Source organism: Macadamia integrifolia, chromosome 9, assembly GCF_013358625.1.
Source record: "Macadamia integrifolia cultivar HAES 741 chromosome 9, SCU_Mint_v3, whole genome shotgun sequence".
Taxonomy (NCBI): Eukaryota; Viridiplantae; Streptophyta; class Magnoliopsida; order Proteales; family Proteaceae; genus Macadamia; species Macadamia integrifolia.
Window position 1 is genome coordinate 29,340,203 of NC_056565.1, and position 21,471 is coordinate 29,361,673.

General features: G+C 39.2%; 2 protein-coding genes across 6 annotated transcripts in view; both read left to right on the top strand.

Moving 5' to 3' along the window:
* The first annotated feature begins 45 nt into the window (after positions 1-45).
* Positions 46-14,716, top strand: LOC122088936 (ABC transporter C family member 5-like). 3 transcript variants are annotated; one of them, XM_042658323.1, is made up of 13 exons: positions 46-178; positions 815-3,091; positions 3,218-3,538; positions 3,650-3,736; positions 4,538-5,233; positions 5,369-5,533; positions 6,191-6,485; positions 6,806-7,020; positions 12,918-13,223; positions 13,312-13,375; positions 13,547-13,786; positions 14,059-14,392; positions 14,542-14,716. In XM_042658323.1, exons 2-12 carry the CDS (start codon positions 995-997, stop codon positions 14,175-14,177), a joined length of 4,605 nt encoding a protein of 1,534 aa, XP_042514257.1. In that variant the 5' UTR covers positions 46-178; positions 815-994; the 3' UTR covers positions 14,178-14,392; positions 14,542-14,716. The 3 variants fall into 3 exon arrangements, with proteins under 3 accessions (XP_042514257.1, XP_042514258.1, XP_042514256.1); XM_042658324.1 differs by lacking the exon at positions 46-178 and adding an exon at positions 304-728; XM_042658322.1 differs by lacking the exon at positions 46-178 and adding an exon at positions 304-695.
* A 3,419-nt stretch (positions 14,717-18,135) lies between these two features.
* Positions 18,136-21,471, top strand: part of LOC122089798 (NADH dehydrogenase [ubiquinone] 1 alpha subcomplex subunit 9, mitochondrial) — an 8,173-nt gene continuing 4,837 nt past the window's right edge. For 2 of the 3 annotated variants that reach the window (XR_006143349.1, XM_042659478.1), the window contains exons 1-7: positions 18,136-18,351; positions 18,528-18,624; positions 18,884-18,948; positions 19,161-19,246; positions 19,573-19,657; positions 19,753-19,823; positions 20,821-20,952. Coding sequence is in view for 1 of the 3 variants with exons in the window: in XM_042659478.1 (XP_042515412.1) it covers positions 18,261-18,351; positions 18,528-18,624; positions 18,884-18,948; positions 19,161-19,246; positions 19,573-19,657; positions 19,753-19,823; positions 20,821-20,952 (627 nt within the window). In the remaining 2 variants the exon portion in view is untranslated. The remainder of the gene's footprint in view (positions 18,352-18,527; positions 18,625-18,883; positions 18,949-19,160; positions 19,247-19,572; positions 19,658-19,752; positions 19,824-20,820; positions 20,953-21,471) is intronic. The other variant, XR_006143348.1, reaches the window with a different exon arrangement.

Consider the following 21,471-nt stretch of genomic DNA (forward strand, 5'->3'; position numbering starts at 1 on the left):
CTTCTTTTTTCTAAACCTTCCCTTCCCTTCCCTTCCCTTCCGTTCAGATTAAATTAAACCATTGACACAGCATTTATTCTTCAAAAACATTCTCAGTCTCTCTCATGATCTTCTTCAATATATTGCTGCTTCTTGTTATCTAGTTATATTGTATCTTCATTGTATCTCCTTCCACTTGGTAAGTTTTGAGATCTCTTTTTCTGTTTACACATTTAACAAGTGGTAACAAACATACTGGGACTGGACCCCTGAGAGTATTCTGTAAGCTTATATGGATCTAGTGATCACCAAACTGATTTTGAAGACATTAAAGTATTAAACCCAAAAAGGGCAAATTCATCACCGACCCATTCAAGAAACTTTTCTTACTTGAGTTTATTATTTGCACGGCAGTAAGGATTGAGAGAGAGAGAGAGAGTTCACGATTTTCTTCCTTCTTTTTATTCATATTTGGTTGTTTTCTTCAAGTAGCAAATTTGATTTTTCTGGAGTACCCTCTGCTGTTTCTATCTTCTGAGAAACTTGCAGAGCTTCATTCTCAATCTGCAGTGGCTAGTAACGAATTCAACAAGTCTGGTTTTTTTTTTTTTTTTTGGATTCTTTCTCTTTTCTCTTTTCTGGGTGTGTTTCAGAACTTAGTTTAGCTTTCTCTGTCTTCTTCTGGACCTCTGGCCTGTTGTGTGCGCTAAGATAACGTAAGAGGAATAGATAAAGACGCTGGATTCTCTGTCTCTCTCTCTTGATTTTTGATTTTCGTGTTCTTTTTTGTTGATACACTCTAATCGTTTTGTTTCCATATGCAATGTGTCTGCAGATCATCTTTCTCAAGTAGCCATTTGTTTCTCCTCCGAGACTTGTCGCCGTTTTTGCTCACTTGATGGTGAAATGTTCGTCGGAGGATACAGAGGTTTCATTTCTCTCTGCTTAAACCTTCCACCACTACCCCGACAAGCAGTTTGTAGTTATCGTTACCACCGGAGAATCACTACTAGTAATGGGTCTCACCGTTATCCTCAACAAGCTTTCTTCCCCGGCGATGTATACATTTCTGAGTTCGTTTCGGCATTTGCCCATCTTGGAACGGATATCAATTTCGATCCATTTAGCTCTGTTTCTTCTCTTTCTCTTCTTGGCAACATTCAGACGGGTAATCGCTTATGTTGGCCGAGTTCGTATAATCAAGGAGGACCAATTGAATGCAAATTCAACTCCTGTTGGTTGTCAGAGTGAAGATGGAAACTACAATGTTGAGATTGGTACGGGTTTCAAAGTCTCCGTTTTCTGCTGTTTCTATATTCTGTTTCTGCAAGTTTTGGTGTTAGGGTTTGATGGAGCCGGCTTAATTCGAGACAGAGCAAATGGGGAGAGCAGTGACTGGTTCCTTCTATATTTGCCTACTACTCAGGCTTTAGCTTGGTTCGTATTGAGCTTTTCAGCATTCTGCTGTAAATTTAAGGCTTTGGAGAAATTCCCTTTGCTGCTGAGGATATGGTGGTTTGTGTCTTTCATTATCTGTATGTGTACTCTGTATGTCGATGGTAAAGGGTTGTTGATACAGGGCTCGAAGTTCTTGAATTCACATGTTGTGGCCAACTTTGCTGCCACCCCAGCCCTGGCTTTCCTCTGTGTTGTTGCTGTTGGAGGTGCCACAGGTATACGGATACATAGAAACCCGAGTCTTCGAGAACCATTGCTGCTCGAAGAAGAAGAAGCAGGGTGCCTAAAGGTTACCCCTTATAATGATGCTGGGCTGTTGAGCCTACTCACACTTTCTTGGCTGAATCCTCTTCTGTCCGTTGGCTCAAAAAGGCCGCTTGAGCTCAAGGATGTCCCTCTGCTGGCACTAAAAGATCGAGCCAAGGCTAATTATAAGGTTTTGAACTCAAACTGGGAGAAATTGAAGGAAGAGAATCCTCCCTCTAAACAGCCTTCATTAGCTTGGGCAATTTTGAAGTCTTTCTGGAAGGAGGCATCCTTTAATGCTGTATTTGCTGGCCTGAATACTCTTGTTTCATTTGTGGGTCCTTATCTGATCAGCTATTTTGTGGACTACTTGGGTGGAAATCAGACTTTCCGTAATGAAGGTTATGTTCTGGCAGGGATCTTCTTCGCAGCCAAGCTGGTGGAAACCATTACAACCAGGCAATGGTACCTTGGGGTAGACATATTGGGGATGCACGTGAGATCAGCTCTTACGGCTATGGTGTACCATAAGGGACTGAGGCTCTCGAGCACGGCCAGGCAAAGCCACACCAGTGGTGAGATTGTAAATTACATGGCAGTTGATGTGCAGAGAGTAGGGGATTACTCATGGTACCTCCATGACATATGGATGCTTCCTCTGCAGATTATTCTTTCTTTAGCTATTCTGTATAAGAATGTTGGGGTAGCCTCAGTTGCAACACTAATTGCCACCATTATCTCCATTGCTGTTACTGTTCCTCTTGCAAAAATGCAAGAAGAGTATCAGGACAACTTGATGGCGGCCAAGGATGAAAGGATGAGGACGACCTTTGAGTGTCTGAGGAACATGAGGATTCTAAAGTTGCAAGCATGGGAAGACAGATACCGAGTGAAGCTGGAGGAGATGAGACATGTGGAATTCAAGTGGCTTCGGAAAGCACTCTACTCCCAGGCTTTCGTTACATTCATCTTTTGGGGCTCCCCTATATTTGTTGCGGTTGTCACTTTTGGTACTTCTATATTGTTGGGTGGTCAGCTTACAGCAGGAAGTGTTCTTTCTGCTCTGGCCACCTTCAAGATCCTCCAAGAGCCTTTAAGAAATTTCCCAGACTTGGTCTCGATGATGGCACAGACAAAGGTTTCTCTTGATCGCATTTCTGGATTCTTGCAGGAGGAAGAATTGCAGGAAGATGCTACTATTGCTCTCCCTAGAGGCCTTACAAACATCGCAGTTGAAATTAAAGATGGTGAATTTTGCTGGGACCCTTCCTCTCCAAGGCCAACATTGTCAGGAATACAGATGAGAGTTGAGAAGGGGATGCGTGTGGCTGTTTGTGGCACGGTTGGTTCTGGAAAGTCGAGCTTCCTTTCTTGCATCCTTGGAGAGATACCGAAAATCTCTGGCGAAGTAAGTTCCTTAATCAAAAGAAAGTCTCATTTCTCAGTTTTGTTTTTGTTAGCTTTGTGATAAACTTCCATTTTCTCGCTGATTTTAGAAGTAAAGCATCTTTTAATTTTTCCTGATGGTATTTAGGTTAGAATAAGTGGGTCTGCGGCTTATGTTTCTCAGTCAGCTTGGATACAATCAGGAAACATAGAAGAAAATATTCTTTTCGGGAGCCCTATGGACAAAGCCATGTACAAGAATGTCCTTCATGCTTGTTCATTGAAAAAGGATTTGGACCTCTTCTCGCATGGAGACCAGACCATCATTGGTGATAGAGGCATTAATCTGAGTGGGGGCCAAAAGCAAAGAGTGCAGCTTGCAAGGGCACTGTACCAAGATGCAGATGTTTATTTGCTTGATGATCCCTTCAGTGCGGTTGATGCACATACAGGATCAGAATTGTTTAAGGTAGGACACACTCTGAACCTATTTTGTATTTCTACCTTGTGATACACTGCAAGTCATGGATATCATAAATTTTACTATGATAATAGCTAAACATGAAATGTAATGTTGCAGGAGTACATATTAACAGCATTGGCTTGTAAGACTGTGATTTTTGTGACGCATCAAGTTGAGTTTCTGCCAGCTGCAGATCTGATATTGGTATGGGACTCTGTTTCTTTATTTTTGTCTTTATATATATATATATATATATATTGGGTGAATAAACAATTCATTACCAAGAAGAAAGGCAAATTACAGCCCCAAAGAAGGGCAGGGGGAGAGGGAAAGCAAAAACCCAGACTCAAAGAGGAGGTCTTTTTATATTTTATTTATGTTGCTTTATGGATTATGAAGTACCATTACAGTTTCTGAGGATTTTCATCGTATGCTTGAGTTAGGTCTGTTGATTTCTCTTTCTGAAATACAGAGCAAAGAGAAAGACTTCGAGTGAAGCATCTCATAGACTTAGTACTTTAAGAGGACAATACTTTACTTTTTCTATTCTCCTGATTTTTGTATACATCTCAGTTGAATCTGATGCAAAGGGGGTGAAATTTGTGGTGTTCGCAATGGTTAAGTTGCGCTATTGCAACCTGTTGGTTGCGGGTTCAAAACTTGAAAACAGCCTCTCCTGCGAAGCAAGGGGTAAGGCTGCATACGTTTGCCCCTCGCAGACTAAAAGTAGACATTTGCCTAACTCTCATTTACATATATCCTTTTTGAACCCAATGATGTTGAGAATCGGTTAACTGCTCTATCATGTGTGTACTGGTTGACTTGTGTGCATGAACTTCTGATTTTCATTCTTGAACTGCATTATTTTGCCTGCCATTTTTTGTTCAATTCAATGCTATCAAAAGAGTTGGCTTTTCCGGACAATGTTACTTAGAATAGTGTTGGGCTAAGAGTCATTGTATTCAAGTCGATCTTGATAAATATTTTGGACTATAATTTGTGCAGGTCCTCAAGGAAGGTCGTATCATACAGGCTGGAAAATATGATGACCTTTTGCTTGCTGGAACTGATTTCAACAACTTAGTTTCAGCTCATAATGAAGCAATTGAAGCTCTGGATTTTTCTGTACACTCATCGGATGAACCAGATGAGAATGTTCCTCTTGATGGTTCTGTTATGTTTAACGAAAAATGTGGTTCAACTGCAAATACTATGAACAACTTAGTGAAGGATATAGTTGAAAATGAATCAACATCAGAGCAGAAAGCTATAAAGGAAAAAAAGAAAGCAAAACGCTCAAGGAAAAAGCAGCTTGTTCAGGAAGAGGAACGTGAAAGGGGAAGAGTTAGCATGAAGGTGTACCTGTCATATATGGCTGCAGCTTATAAAGGTTTATTGATTCCACTCATTATCCTTGCGCAGACATTATTCCAAGTGCTTCAGATCGCCAGCAGCTGGTGGATGGCTTGGGCAAATCCACAAACTAAAGGGGACCTTCCTAAAACTAGTAGTATGGTCCTTCTCGTGGTTTATATGGCTCTTGCCTTTGGGAGCTCATGGTTTGTATTTGTTAGAGCTGTTCTTGTGGCTACATTTGGTCTGGCAGCTGCACAAAAGTTTTTTACAAAGATGCTTAGAAGTGTCTTTTGTGCACCAATGTCTTTCTTCGATTCTACCCCAGCCGGACGGATCTTGAACCGCGTAAGTATTCTTCTGTCAGTAGAAAAACTCTTCTACTGAGAATCCCTTAGAAAATTAGGACAAGACATAGAATGATGCTTCATTGTCCCCTTTCTTTCACATTATTTCTCTTCATGCATATTTATGAACTACCAGGTTTCTGTAGATCAAAGTGTTGTGGATCTTGATATTCCTTTCAGACTTGGTGGATTTGCATCAACAACAATACAACTTCTTGGTATAGTTGGTGTGATGACAAAAGTTACCTGGCAAGTCTTGCTTCTAGTTGTCCCTATGGCCATTGCATGCTTGTGGATGCAGGTAATTTTTTTTTTCTTCCCCTGATAATAAATCTTAACCTAAATCAGAAAGATTTAGAAATCTAGTGTGAAGCTGAATTTGGTGGTCACTGGAACTTCTGTTTCTCTGATGGGCTGGTTGGATCCATAATAATCAATTTGGACCTTGTACATTCTTTTTAATGTGTGAAGCACTGCAGAACGGCAGCAGGACAGGTCAAGAATGACCCTTCTATTGGAGACCCTCTGGATGTCATTTCCATAGTGCCTTCCATCAGTTCGATGACATGCAGAGTTTTAAATTTACTAGTATATATAAATAAAAGTATTAAGTAGTTGTTAAAAATAATAAATCAATAATATAAGTTAATCAAAAATATAAGTACGGAGAATGATTATCTACTTAAATTGAATTTATTATCATGAAAGAAAAGTACATTATGACCCTCCCCAGACCCTGCAGTGGCAGGAGCCTCATGCACTGGGTATGCTCTTTATTTTTAAAGAAATGTATTTGATTGTCAGAGGAGCAATGATGGTTGGAGTTGGTTTTTTAGGGTTATGCATCATCATACTCTAATATACATATTAAGTGGCCGGCATGTGATGGAATTCTAATGCATATTTTGAAAATCATGGTTGCACTGGTATAACTACAAACTGTGGTCTGTGAATGCAGAGATACTACATGGCTTCATCAAGAGAACTTGTTCGCATAGTTAGCATCCAGAAATCTCCAATCATCAATCTCTTTGGGGAGTCAATTGCTGGAGCAGCTACAATTAGAGGCTTTGGGCAAGAAAAGCGGTTCATGAAGAGGAATCTTTATCTTCTTGATTGTTTTGCTCGCCCCTTCTTCTGCAGCCTCGTTGCCATTGAGTGGCTGTGCTTGCGCATGGAACTATTATCGACTTTTGTATTTGCATTCTGCATGATTCTACTTGTGAGCTTTCCACATGGAAGCATTGATCCAAGTATGTAATATTTTCCACCTTGTAGTATTTGACGTCTTCTTACTCTACATAATTTTGCTGCCAATTTTGCCATCTATAAATATATATTTTTTTAGTTATATTGAAAATTGTCCCACCATTAGCAATCTTAAACAGTGTTTTAGCTCTTTCTGGTACAAAGAGGCCATGAAGCTGACCTAATATCCTAATATTTTGTGAATGAGGGTTAGATAATGATTATGCAACTTCATATGAAAGTAGGATAAATTTAATTATTCATATAGAGCTTCTTAGGGAAGTTACCACTTCATTCAATAATAACTGCTTCTTTCTCTGTCTAGGTATGGCTGGTCTTGCTGTTACGTATGGCCTTAATTTGAATGCACGATTATCACGCTGGATACTAAGCTTTTGCAAGCTTGAAAATAAAATTATTTCAATTGAGCGTATTTATCAGTACTGTCAAATCCCAAGTGAAGCTCCGGCTATTATTGAGAACTCTCGCCCTCCATCTTCATGGCCAGAAAATGGTACCATTGAATTGATTGATCTGAAGGTATGTAGTCAATTCCTCTTTTCTATGCATTTCAATTAGAGGGTAAAGTGTAGAGATTTGACCTAGAAATTTTGCAAAATATCTGATAGAGATAATTTTTAATGTTATATTTGTACTAGAACAATAAGCTGAAACTTATTGTTCGTACAAGGATATATTATATCATCAGGCTAATGCAGATCAAAAAGATGGAGGAACAGGATTCAGATTTGTGGGAGAGAAAGAAATCTGATTGGGATGGGAAGAAGAAAGGAGAGAGAAAAGAGAGGCAGTGACCTCCACTTCAATTTCTAGTAACTACCTCTAATCCATTCATTCAATTAAACCATGGATTGTAGTGTGGCCTTACCAATTTGGCTTTATGCCGGGTAAATCCATGAGAGAAGCCATTTACCTACTACAGATGCTCATGGAAAAATCTAGAGCCTACAAGAAGGATCTCCATTTGGTCTTCATTTACCTAGAGAAAGCCTATGACAGAGTTCCAAGGGAGTTTAATCTGGCAAGTTTTGGAGAACAGAAGGGTGTCGAGCAAATATGTGATATAATTAATGATACATATGAGGGCCTGGTGACTAGTGTGAGAACAGTGGGAGGTCAAGGTAGTGAGTTCTCAATTACAATTTGGTTACATCAAGAATCAACTTTAAGTCCTTATCTGTTTATGCTCATTATGGATGAGTTAACCAAACATTCAAGGGGAGGTTCCATGGTATATGCTATTTGCGGATGATATTGTTTTGATAGATGAAATAGTAGCAGGGATTAACGACAAGTTGGAGTTATGGAGATCTACCTTAGAGTCGAGAGGCCTTAAGATAATTCGAAAAAAGACGGAGCATATGGTGTGTAACTTTAGTCGCACAGGAACGGTTAATGAAGTGGTGAAACTCAAGGGGAGAGAGATACCGCAAGGCGATTATTTTAAATATTTGGGGTCAACCATAAACAAGGAAGGGGATATAAAAGATGATGTTTCTAACAGAATTAAGGTAGGATGGATGAAGTGGAGAGGTGCATCTAGAGTGTTATGTGATTGACATATTCCTTTAAAACTTAAAGGAAAATTCTACAGAACTGTCATAAGACCAGCTATGATGTATGGTGCAAAAGGTTGGGCAGTCAAGAAGCATAACATAAATAAGTTGGGTGTTGCAGAGATGAGGATGTTGAGATGGATGTGCAACAAAACTAGGAGAGATAGGGTAAGGAATGATCTGGTTAGAGTTGATTTGGGGGTTTCCTGATTGAGGACAAGCTCCGAGAATGTCGTTTAAGGTGGTATGGCCATGTTCAACAGACTGACGGAGGCCTTGGGACGCCTTAGTAAGGAGTGATAAGATCCGAATAAGGAGCTAAAAGAGCTAGGGGCAGACCTAAAACGACCTTAGCTGAGGTTGTAAGGAAAGACATGCAAAAGCTATGCCTAGACTCTAGTATGACCGCTAATAGAGTGGCTTGGATGGCAAAGATTCATGTGGCCGATTGCTTTTGTGTGTGTGTGTGTGTGTGACTCCATTTAGTTTGGGAAAAGGCTGAGTTGTTGTTGTAGTATAGCCTTACAATCTTATCTAAAGACTCAACCAAATTGAATCATTTTGGCTGTAGAAAAATCAGTCAACCAATAGAATTATTTCCTAAATAAATTATAAAAAAAGGGCGTGCCCAGTGCACAAGGCTTCAGCCACTGCGGGGTCTGGGGAGGGTCATAATGTAAACAGCCTTACGAGACTGTTTTTAGACTCGAACCCGCGACCACTAGATTGCAATTGAGCAACCTTACCGTTGCGCCGAGGTCTGCCCTCTAGGAGAAACATAATAAACAAGGAATTTTCCCATACGCAAACGCAAAAACGTCCCATCCTATCTTAACAACTTAAATAAATAATAGAAATATCTTCCTAAAACTAAACCATGACCTGGACTGAAGATAAAGCTTCTAAAATCTAATTTTGGAAACCGCAATATTTTTAAGTCTTCAAACTGACCCCATGAATTGGATAGGCTTAATCTAGTTCACAAAACCATATCTGAACCAAACGTGAACCATAGGTGGTTCACTTGTGAACCAGAAAATTGACCCAAACCAGAACCACAAGGCTGTTGTGATCATGTTCCTGCACTATTCCCTTGTTTGGAAAAACTCACTCTAGTTTTGTAGAAGAAAAGAAATATCACCACTTGATAGACATCCATGATCAACCGCCTTGATTTGATCATCCAATGCTTCTCACGAACGACATGAACAAAATTAGTGACTGTCAGAATTTTGACGTATAAGATCTGTTGCAGAAGAACAAATTCTAGACTCTTGATCTCTATAGGGTCAATCATGATTTGTTCATCTTCAACATACTCTTCCGTGGGAGGATCTTGATCTTTGATCATATCATCAATCAATTTATCTTCAACTCTGATCATGGGCTCCTCTTTAGGGTCTTCATTGTCAAAAGATTTCTCAATTAGCTCGTCTTTTAGATATTCCACATATTTCTTAACTAATGAGATCAGTTTGTCAAGGCAAGTTTCCCTATTATCGGATGTGATCAGAGATTGGATCTTAAATTCCTTACATTGTTGCCATGTCACTTCAAGTCTAGCTTCTACATTTCGCAAGTTCTCTTGCATGAGTTGAAGTTGTTGGCGGACAGCATACAAGAGGTAAGATCTATGGTATCTATGACCAGATTTTGGCTCTGATATCAAGTTGAAACAGCTCGAAAAGATGGAGGAATAAGTTTCATATTCATGGGGAGGGGGGGGGGAGAGAGAGAGAGAGAGAGACTGACCACTGTAATCTCTAAAAACTACCTCTAATCCATTCACTCAATCAAATTGTGGGCCATAGCATAGTGTCCTTACAGTCTTATTTAAAGACACTATTAAACTGAATCATATTGGCTGTAGAAAAATCTGAGCTAGAATTTAAGGATAATATCCCATCCTATCTTAACTTTAAAAAAATAATAACATAAGAGATCCATCTTTATAAAACTAACCCACGACCTGGACTGAAGATAAAGCTTCTGAAATCTTGGAAATTTGGAAATGCAAGCCTTCTAAAAGTATTCAAACTAGGCCCTACAATATGAATATGCCTTATCTAGTTCACAAAACAAGAACATAACATCAACCATGGTTCAGTTGTGAACCTGAAAATTGACCCAAAACCAAAACCAAAAGCACAAGGCTGTTGCGATCATCTGTTGTGATCATGTTCCTGCATTGAAGGCTTTTTAAGAGTTGAGTTGATCGATCTCTTTGCTCCAAATCATCAGTTCGAAATCTCACTCGAAACCACCGAAATTTCACAAAATATATAGGTTTCAGAAAAGGTTGAACAGAACTGGGTGCGACTCAGTCAGAATGAAGGGTGTCGACTGAAATTTTGGCATTTTGACTCAGTTTCGGTGCCAAATGCTTATAACAGCACTGTTTTGGTCGAAATGGATTGAAATTTCAACCCATTTTGTGAGTTTCGAGTGGTTACTCCTGTCAGAGGGAAAACTCCAATACCCCCCAGATTTGGTGTTTTGGCCAAATCACCTATATTTATTGGTGGAACAAAGTGTTGGGGACTACTGCAATGCATCTACAGTGATGGTTTGTCACATTTGGGCAAGATTGGTTTAAAATTCAAACTCATATACCTTTTCCCCAAAGATTATAGCCTTCTTGGAACTCTATATGGTACTGACATAGAGTTGGAGGAACGGTTTCATAGGGTTGTTTTAACCTTAGTTGTAGACTTGTAGTACACTTGTACTTGTAACACTTTGACAATGTGTAATATTAAATGGTTTCTCTTCATTTCTAATGCATATTTTAGTTGTTTTCATTGAATTTTTAATGTATTATAATATTTAGTATTAGAACAGGCTATATTTGAGAAAATAAACAGCAGGGTATGGCATATGGTACCAACCTAGGGTATGAAACTAAACTACCATTTTGGATGTGCTTTTTTTTACAATCTAAAGGTTCCAATATGGTTAGAAATGCTTAATGAGTTTGACCATCAACATGGCCAGCTGAAAAGTGTAGAGTTTTGGTCGAACTTCGGTTGCAACCCAAAATATTTTGGTCAAAACCGAAATGTCAAACCTTGCTACAAACAACTCAATTAACCATAGATGAAAATTTGTAATTATGACTATTCTGAGTTGAATGCAGGGGCCTTATGTACGTTATGGATCATGTATACTGCTCAAAGGCTGACTCTTTGATTGTTAATAGTGACTCTGTTTGCTACTAACAATTCAGCTAACCATAGAGTGACATTCTGACTTGGAGGCGAGATAGATATGGATCAAAGGCTATCTCTTTGATGGTCAACAGCAACTAGAAGGCCATTGTCAGGGGATAAAACAAAATACATAAGGCAAACTATCTAGCAAACAATGCAAATGGGAAAACCTTTGCCTAATGCATATTGTAACTGGAACAATCCCTCATGATTAGCGAGGCATTGAGGACACTTACCAACTTGTGGTTAACTTCAAAGATTCTCTATTTATATGCTGGAAATTTAAGCACAACTAATTTGATTGACTAGTGCATGAAAGCCTGATTTACTGATACTTAGACCTAAAACCTCATAGCCATATTAAATGCATGATCTGTGGGCAATTGGTTTATAATCCACTTCTGCTGTACTAAAGGAACACATTATTTTCCATTATAAATTAATAAATAATTCCCCATAGTGTGCATTAACCAATTATTGAACATGGCTTGGAGCTTTAGCTCAGTTAACATTTAAAAACAATTAGTTGCTCTTGGAGGCTTGGAGCAATAAAATACTTACATCCACTGCAGCTGTTTTACTTCAGTGCAGGTACAGGTGTTGTACTGCATTCTGGATGTGAGTGTAGGATGTGCATAAGGATTGTATGCAAATATAGACTATGTAGCTAGTAATTAAAAATCTTAAAATTATTCCTATATTGTTTGTATAATTTTTTACAAGTTGAATTATTTGTTCCATTTCAAGTTTAAATCCATTGAGTAAATCAATAAGAAATACTCTTTCTAGTCATCCATATTAGAGGTCCATCCCATATGTATATTTCTGAGGTTGACGTGGGTTGTCTGGCAGAATTTTAAAGTCTGGGTAATAAAGAACCAGGAAATCTTTTGATTAAATGGAAGATCTAGTCCATGACATCCAGATACAATCATCAAAATCCTAGACACAAATGGATAAAGTAAGAGAAAAATAAGGAGAGATTGCTCAAGAAATTACTTTTGGACTTATCTTTCATCTTTGTAGAATCTCTAGCCTTTCTAGATTTACTTATTTCTAGTGAAGTACTTGTTTTCTGTGGCAGTGGATGAAGTACCGGAACTATTAAGACAGTAAGTTTTGTCTTGAATTGACCTTTTATTGCTGAAATTTATGTAGCCTTTTACTCAGTCTTGGATCCTGTCAATAAAATGGGTCTAATTGAAAGTCCCATCAATTTCTAATCCCTATTGAATTGAAAATTTTATCCATTTGTAATCCTCCAGTTGGATTACTGGGTTGTTGAATTTGAATATAACAGAATGCATAGCTTGTCAGGAGTTATAATTAGAATATACATAAGAATACCAGAAAATCACGTTATTATGTCTGTGGGAATAAGCGAATTAGATTGCTTCCAGACTTGCTCCTTCGTAATTGTTTTTTCATCTTTTCCCTTTTCATTTGTGGGGAATTTATTAGGCATGAAAACGAATTTTATTCAGAAGCCCTCTTGTATATACTGTGTAGTTTTCAGCTGTAGACTTGCTTGTGGTAGTTTTCACTCTACTCTCCAAAAACTTCTCTTTTAGTTCTTCTCCTAGAGGGACAGTTTTTTCCTCTTGAATTGTAGGTTCTAGTTCAATCCCACTGACTGTTTCATTCATAAAAGGTTCGTTACAAGGAGAATCTTCCTCTGGTCCTTCATGATATAACCTGCACATTTCCCGGTGGAAAGAAGATTGGGATTGTAGGCCGTACCGGAAGTGGTAAATCTACTTTGATCCAGGCTTTGTTCAGATTAGTTGAACCTGAAGGTGGAAGAATAATAATAGATGGCATCGATATTTCAACAATCGGCCTCCATGACCTGCGTGGTCGTCTCAGTATCATCCCACAGGATCCGACATTGTTTGAGGGGACCATAAGGGCCAATCTTGATCCCCTTGAAGAGCACTCTGATCATGAAATATGGCAGGTAAAAGCTGTACCCTCAGCATTCTCTTTTGTCATTGAGATGCCCATGTAAAAGTTTGCTTCAATTTAGTCTTCTTGTATTCCTTCAGGCCCTCGACAAGTGTCAACTCGGAGATGTAATCTGCCAAAAAGAGCAAAAACTTGACACTCCAGGTGAGTTCCCTGCAAATTTAAATGAATATTAATGTGAACTGACAATAGCAATAAATACATTCATTGAAACAAAAAGGGAAAAAAGTTGGCATTACATGTATAGCTGTATCTCAAATGTCTTTTAGGATCTGTATGGACTCATCAATCGTGCATATTTCATGTAAATTGCAGTCTTAGAGAATGGAGATAACTGGAGTGTCGGGCAGCGGCAACTTGTTTCACTAGGCCGGGCTTTGCTGAAGCAGGCACGGATACTGGTGCTTGATGAGGCAACAGCCTCGGTTGACACAGCCACCGATAACCTCATACAGAAGATTATCAGAACAGAGTTTAATGACTGCACTGTCTGCACTATTGCACATCGTATACCTACAGTTATTGACAGTGATCTGGTTCTGGTCCTTAGTGATGGTGAGTATGGTAGTCTCTGAACTTGCTTGTTCCCTGCAAAAAGAGTTAAAAATAAGCAAGGGAAGGTTGCATATTCTGTATCATAGAGAGGAGATGATGCTTATCCCTCTGTATTTTCTTAGGACTCTTTATTGATTCTTTTATGGAGATATAGATATATTCTGCCAATAGCTGTTCAACATGGAATACTAATTATAAATTTATTTATTTGTGTTTATATCTTGATATACCTGTGAAATACTCATCAGTCAGGTGATGAAATGTTTTGGCAGGTAAAGTTGCTGAATTTGATACTCCTATGCGACTATTAGAGGACAAGTCCTCTATGTTTCTGAAACTGGTATCCGAGTATTCAACTAGATCAAGTGGCACATCAGATTTTGGATTTTGATGCCATGCCCTGTACCACCTTGAAGAAAAACTGTCAACAGCAGATGGCTATAGGATGACCATCTGCAATACTCCTCCCAGATTCAGCATCATTCGGCTATCGAGAATGGAGGAAACAACACGATATTCTGTTGTGTTACCCAACCCATGGAGGGAAAGGCTCATTTAGAATTCTGTTACTGCTCCTCATTTCAGGATGGGGAAATGCGGCACACGGTTAGTCCAATCTGTGTAGCAAAAAATGTGATTGGGTCTGTGAGGGTCAATTGGTAATAATTGTGCCAGCAGAAAAAATAAGCTGGTCATTTGTTTTTTTCAACAAGCAGTTTGGTGTCTAACCCATGTTCATCTTAATGAATTTGCAGAGCTTTCCATCAGCATGCATCGAATGGTGCAGCCTTCCTGGTGAATTTCGTTCCCAGACGTTTATTCTGTCTATGTTGAATCAGTTTCCCACTCACCTCCCTCCCTAATCTGTGAGATGTTTTTTGCATTAAATTTGATCATATTAAACGAAATATATCCTGCAATTCTCTCAAAGCCCAGAGAACACTCACATCAGGTTTAGCCTCCAGAGCAGGATTCTTCATTGCCTGTTACATGCAGCAGAGGCTGAGTGGATGAGCAAGCACAAAGTTCTGGATCGAACAAGGCAAAGGCAATAGAAGGGGACTCCCTGCTTAGCCATGTAAGTTGTTAGTGCAAGATCTCGATCTCGTCTTCCTTGAGGACTTGCACAACACAGATTAGAAACTAGCCCAGAGGGAACTTCAGGAAGGAGGTTCTGATGCCTAAATAGATCCTGAAAACCAGAATAACTGTTCTTGATCAATCCTCAGTGTTCTTAGTCTTACCCTATCAGTCTGCTTTGATTCCTTTATGTGGAGATTTCCCTTCTCCTGATTGGTCGAGACATCTTCTTGAAGGTTGACGTAGACTCTCTGTTCATTGGTAGATCCTTGGCCAACCTTGTAACGATGACCAAAGCCTAGTTAAATAACTGTCTAACCCTTGTGTGGTCAAGGAGCGTGGTTGCCTTCATGAATTTCCTCGTCTTATGAGGCGAGGTGTAGGTGTAGTGAGCATAATAAGTGCTTAGTCCGTGTTGAGGTCAGGTCTCGTAATATCAATCACCATGGTCGAACTGATATGTGCCGACCATAAAGCTCGGTTCGATATTAATCGATCAATATATCATCAGTATGGTCTGCTTGGGAAGTCATTTCTGTTTTTGTGAAGACTTCTCTTTTCTTCAAGGCTGTAGCCCTCGTTTTCTGTGTCCAAATCCTCTACAACTGGTTGGGGGCACAGTGAGGCATTTGACTACTGGGAGGATCGGGACACGTACTCCAACACATGGGTGCACACCCCAGGTCCTCGCAGCCATCTCAGTGAGGCATCTCAATGGTTGGAGAGGATCTCCGATTTCTGTTGGAATACTATGCAATCCCAATCATCTCCGACCAAAGAAACCAAAAGAAAAAAAAAATTCTCTCAACTACCTCATTTGTCAAAAGCAAATATATCTTATCAACCCCTCTGAACACTCCAAGACATGAGTTTAAGGAGGTTTGCTCTTATGCGATATAGGCAACTAAATATGCTAGTAAGGAGTGATATTGTGTATATAAGAGCAACTAGAACAAGGGGTAAATAAGAATCTAGAGCAGTGGGAAAAGATATTGATAGCCTTTGACAACAAATATGAGTCAATTAAGTGCACGTGTTTTCTGTCTGGGAGTACCCTTGCGTCCAGCCACACAGGAGCATTTCATGCCCCCTGTGTCTATGGCATAGAGCCTCTCCCGAGCAGAAAACTTTGCCCCTTTTAAAAGTTTGATGGCGACATAGGAGTCACACCATCAACTCCCTCTAAAAATGGAATAAAACGTTTGGTGTCGATTTGGCTTTTTTTTTTTCAACTGAAAGGGAAAAAAAAACGCTAGAAACACAAAATGATGGAACGACGAAATCTTGTTCCGTCATTTAAGTTTCGTTCCAGATACAAAAAAAAATGAACAACTAGGGTAATCGTTCTTGAAATAAGTTCACTAAACATCATTTTTTTGTTTTAAAACTGCATTTTGACAATAAACTGAAAATTATGTTTTTGACACGAAATCGTTTCTAGAACTGAATGACTACCAAACGCAACCTAAAAATATTGTTTGAGGCAACCAGACATCTTTATGAGCCTATGTGCACCATTTGCAAATCTTAACCAGTTGTTGATGATCAACACTGGGTTTTCTCTCTCTTCCTTCCCTTCATTGTATGTCAACAATGGGAGTTTTCATTTATACAATACAACAACAATATCCAAAAATCTTATCCTAACTTAATAGAGTCGGCTACATGGAGATTCGAAGTAAGGATGAGCGCGAGGTTCCATAGAGATTCCAACCTAAAAATATTGTTTTCCCTTTACATCTTTTACTTAATTCAATTATGACTTACTCAGATGAACATGTGTAAAACATAGATTTTTTTTTTCACCTAAACAATAACTTAGAGAAAACACCCTCCCCTAAGGGTGTCAATGGATTGATTTGGGTCAGATTTCTTAAAACCCCAACCCAGCCTTAAGGTCTTTAAACTCAACCCAGGCCCAGCCTTGTTGGATTCAACCCAACCCTTATTGATCTTGATTGGGCCGGGCTAGACCGGATTAGCCCTAATTGACCATGGCAACCTCTAAATACTGTCATTTGGATGAGAGAGATAAACCATTAATCCACTCATTTTTAATTTTTGAAAGCCAACAGAACATATTAAAAAAAGGAAAAATAAAGATACACTTGAATGGTGTGATTATTGGTGGTATGATTATAAAAGGTCTTGATAGTGAATGGAGACATTTAAAAAAATATGCATATAAGTCATATAATATATTTAGTGTATATAGTAATATTATATATGTATAATATACATAAGGTCGGGTTGGGCCAGGCTGAAGGCTCAGCCCATCGCTCAACCCATGCCCAGACCAGTCCTACATCGAGCCTGAAAATTCCAACGTAGGCCCACCCCTTTGGGATAAAACACTTAGCCCAAGCCCTGACCCGGCTTAGGGCGGGCTCGGGCTGGGCAGGCTTTTTTGACACCCGTACCCTCCCCTCTCCCAAACGTCTAGGGAGGAGGGTGGGTAGGTTGCTTTCATGCATGCGCTCAGCCAGGCTGGCCGGGCCTAAACTAGAGCCATCCGTTTTTGGCTCGACTTATTTTTGTCACATTAGCTTAGGCTTGGGTTGGGTTTGATTCTGAATAGTAAGATGGATAGGTACTTTCCTAATATACATTTCTTTACATAAGAGACGTGAAAACATCCTATGCCATGGGTGCGGTAATGCAGCGAACATCCGATGGCCGGCACGGCATTGGGGTATGTATCAATACTCGTCGCACCGCCACACCCATGGTAGACAATCATCGCTCCACAAAAGGCATGACCATATGAAAGGATGTGCTTGAATGCACAAATTCGAAATCTTTTCCTTGATAGTTTTTCAAAAGGCTAGCTTGAAAGGGTACTTCATCTCTATATTTTGGAGGGTACAAAAACCATTCCATATTTGATTTCCTCTCTCTCTCTATAACAATCTTTTTTGTCATTCCTATTTTTTCTGACTATGGTTGGGATTTCGGAGAAGCCCAACAAACTCCCTTAAGATGCAATCTCCCTCCAATTTTCTCTTTCCTGTGTTTTTCTTTCCTGTTTTGTGTCTCTCTTTCTTCACCGGTACCTTTTAGCCGATCCAAATTCAGAGAGGGTGCTGGAGAGGATATAAATCCAGAGATTTCCATATCGACTCGGGCAATTGATGAGGTGAATCAGAGTCCCGACAGAATCATACAACACGATCCGGGTTTTAGGATAACCGAGCAACCCGTCAAGGCATTCGGGGTAGTCTGGCAGACCGAGACAGTAGACACTAGACACCATGTGTAGTCCCCACATAGGCCCATAGGCGCAGATTAGAATTAGCCATCATCTGCAGGTCTAACCAAGACGCCTCTGTTCAGACCTCGCCTCCGAAAATTTCACATTCTTCTTTGTTCCAGAGAACGAATCTGTTGACGAAGAATGATGCAGGCTTACTCGAGGCGCTTAGGGCATCAATTTCTGAAGCCATCGCCTGCGTTCTCAACTCTGAGACCTGCTTACTCAATCTCAGGTTACTTCACTCGATCTTCATGTCTCTTCTTCCAGGGTTTCCTTTTTTTTTTTTTTTTTTGAAATAAAGGAACTCGCTTTCTCGGCCTTTGTCTGTCCTTAATTTCTTCGATGAATCATATATTTCTGTTCTTGACGGTTTGGATCATGAATTTTCTGTATCCATTTTGATTCCAGATTATGGGTGCGATCATCCACGCTACGGATCAAGCCTTGCCACCAAAGGTGTGGGGCATCTCGTTCGCAAAGGTACAGGTGGGAGATCATCAGTAAGGTACATTGTCCACTTCTTCTTTGCTTCTAAATTTGTTCCTTTTTTTTTCCTTCCCTCCTCTCTATCGTGACACAGCCTTTTGTATGGTCAATGGTTCTATTTGGTTCTGTTTTCGTTTTGGTTTTGATCTGAAATTTGACTGCTTAATTTAAGTGGCGAATGAACTAAGTTTCCCTTTAGTCATCCAGACCGAGGTTGCTCAACCTCAATTCTTTGATTTTCTGCAGTCTAAGTTTGAAATATTGTGTCCATTGGGCAGTGGTATTATTGCGACTGTGTTTGGAGCTACTGGGTTTCTTGGTCGTTATGTTGTTCAACAACTTGGTAAGTTATAATGTAATCTTATACCTTGTATGTCGTTATTTAAGTCACTATGGAGATTTGAATGGAAAATATTGAGGCATTTACTATGTTTATTGTTAAAGAGAACTTACATTATCAAAATGAACATCAGTTTCACAATATCTAGAAATTCCTCTGAGAATGCCTTTATCATAATATGCCCCTGATACTTATAATCATTTAATCGTCTCCAGCTAAAATGGGAACTCAAGTGTTGGTTCCTTTTAGAGGTTCTGAAGATTCTCCTCGACACCTCAAATTGATGGGTGATTTGGGACAGGTAAAAGAACATATGTTTCAAACTCATTCAGTCTCTCCCGCCTTTCTTTACTAATTTCTTCAGACACTTATGTTTCTATATATGGACACGGGTTGCAATGATATTTTAATAAATTTGGCTTTCAGTTTTTCTCTTAGCATGGCCTTACAGATGAACTTAGAAAGTATCATCCTATTTTCTTCCCATACTCCCTGAATTTGAGTAGACGAATCTGACTTATAGTGGAAAATGTTTCTTTACTAATATCTTCTTTTATTTTTATGGCTCTTCTTATTTCTTCTTCCTTTTCCCCCTGATTCTTGGCTTCCCATACCTAACACACTCAGATAGTACCAATGAAATACAATCCAAGAGATGAAAATTCAATTAAGGCTGTAATGGCGAAGGCAAATGTTGTTCTTAATCTTATAGGTTCGTATTTTTCCATTTGAACAATTGTTATCTTTATTATGAATTTCTTGGGGGCTGTGCAATATCTTGTGTTTATTAACAATCTATGGCAACAGGAAGAGAGTATGAGACCAGAAACTATGGTTTTGAGGAAGTGAACCATTCTATGGCTGAACGGCTTGCCATGGTAAACTCCATGTCTTTTCTATTTAAGTCTGAGTGTATTGGTTATTTTGAAGGAGTTTGAGATAGTTCCATCATTAAGTTAAATGTTTGTGTGATTTCCAAAGCTCTAATTTGTCAGCATATCGGCATGTCCTATATTATCAGGAAGGGATCCTTATCTCAATGTCATTTTCCTTTCATGCTTGCTAATTCCTATGAAGAACATGAAAAATCAAATAAGCCGCAGGTTTGTAACTACATGGGGTTGGATGTTATTAGGCTATCCCTGTATATGTTTTTTCATGCATTGCATTAGCAAATTAAGCTTAAAACTGGCATCGGGAGAGGATACTGTCGTTGTATTATGAGAACTTGAATATAAGGAACATGTTTATAGGTATTGTAAGAGATGAGCATTCTGGTGAAAGAAGCTGAACCTTGATTTGTGGTTGGATACCACTACACATGTTTAAGCAGGGTTTTTGGGGGGGGGGGGAATTAGAAAGAAAAAATAAATGAAATACATGGCCATAAGGTCTTCAAGTTTCTGTACAACCAGATTCAGGTTGAAGTTTTGATTTTTCAATGCATGGCTAATAGCTTAGTCAACAATGAATAGATGTGGATATGATGGTTCATCTACTAATCATATTGCTATTGTCTTGAGTGAACTTTTGAGAAACTTGATTCAACATTCTTGAAGACCAAAAGTTACTGTCTTCTCAGAACCAGAAATATATCAATTTCTATATCGCAAATGGTCTAGATAAGTTCGCTTGATGTTGGGATATTCCCAAAGTTTGTTCCAGTGACTTCTCGTCTTGGAAATTTTGGCTGTGCCCTGCCCTTCATCACAAACCTTTTATCCTGCTTGTAGTTGTTCTCTTTTATTATGCCTGATGTGTCTCTCTGAGTTCTGCATACCTGTTAAGTATTTACATGATATATGTGACTACCCAGGTTTAGTTTTCCTTCTGTTCGTTTCTTCTATTTAAGGAACCTTGTTCGATCATGTGCAGATTGCTAAAGAACACGGTGGCATTATGAGATTTATACAAGTTTCTTGCTTAGGGGCATCACCATCATCACCGTCCAGGATGCTAAGAGCTAAGGCTGCCGCAGAGGAAGCAATTATGAGAGAACTACCAGAGGTAAAACTTATGTTATTGGTTTCTCTTCACATTAGTGGACAACAATTCTCTCTATGGGTCCCTTACGCTTGCAATGTAGAAAATCGGAGGCTCTCTATATATAGTCATCTTCTTGGTGCAAAAGTTTCTTCTGTTACATCTGAGACAAGATATAGTCTCTTCATTTAAATTTGTAGAGTGAGTTGTTCCTTCTTGCACTGAATGCAATTTGGATTATTGATGTTTCCGGGGCTCTCTAATAATATTCTATAATGTAGAAAATCATGTTTGAGCTTGTGTTTGGTGTATTTGTTGAAGATAGATATAAATAAAGTGTTATCTTGAAGGGGATCCATATTTGGGCTCCAACACTAGAAGGTATTTGGATGATTGGCATATGAATCACTTGGCCAGCCTTATGGGCTTATTGACTACAGTTTATCATTAATAAGGGGGGATGCTAAAAAGTAAAAACATGGCAAAGTCTGGTTCATTACCAGCACTGATCGCAGATATACCTCTCTTGCAATTTGTGCTTGG

Excerpts from the sequence above, each read along its gene's own strand:
- LOC122088936 (XM_042658323.1), top strand. The coding sequence starts at position 995 with ATGGGTCTCACCGTTATCCTCAACAAGCTTTCTTCCCCGGCGATGTAT. Across the intron at positions 3,092-3,217 it reads TACCGAAAATCTCTGGCGAA|GTTAGAATAAGTGGGTCTGC; the intron begins GTAAGTTCCTTA and ends GATGGTATTTAG. Across the intron at positions 13,376-13,546 it reads GCAAAAACTTGACACTCCAG|TCTTAGAGAATGGAGATAAC; the intron begins GTGAGTTCCCTG and ends TGTAAATTGCAG.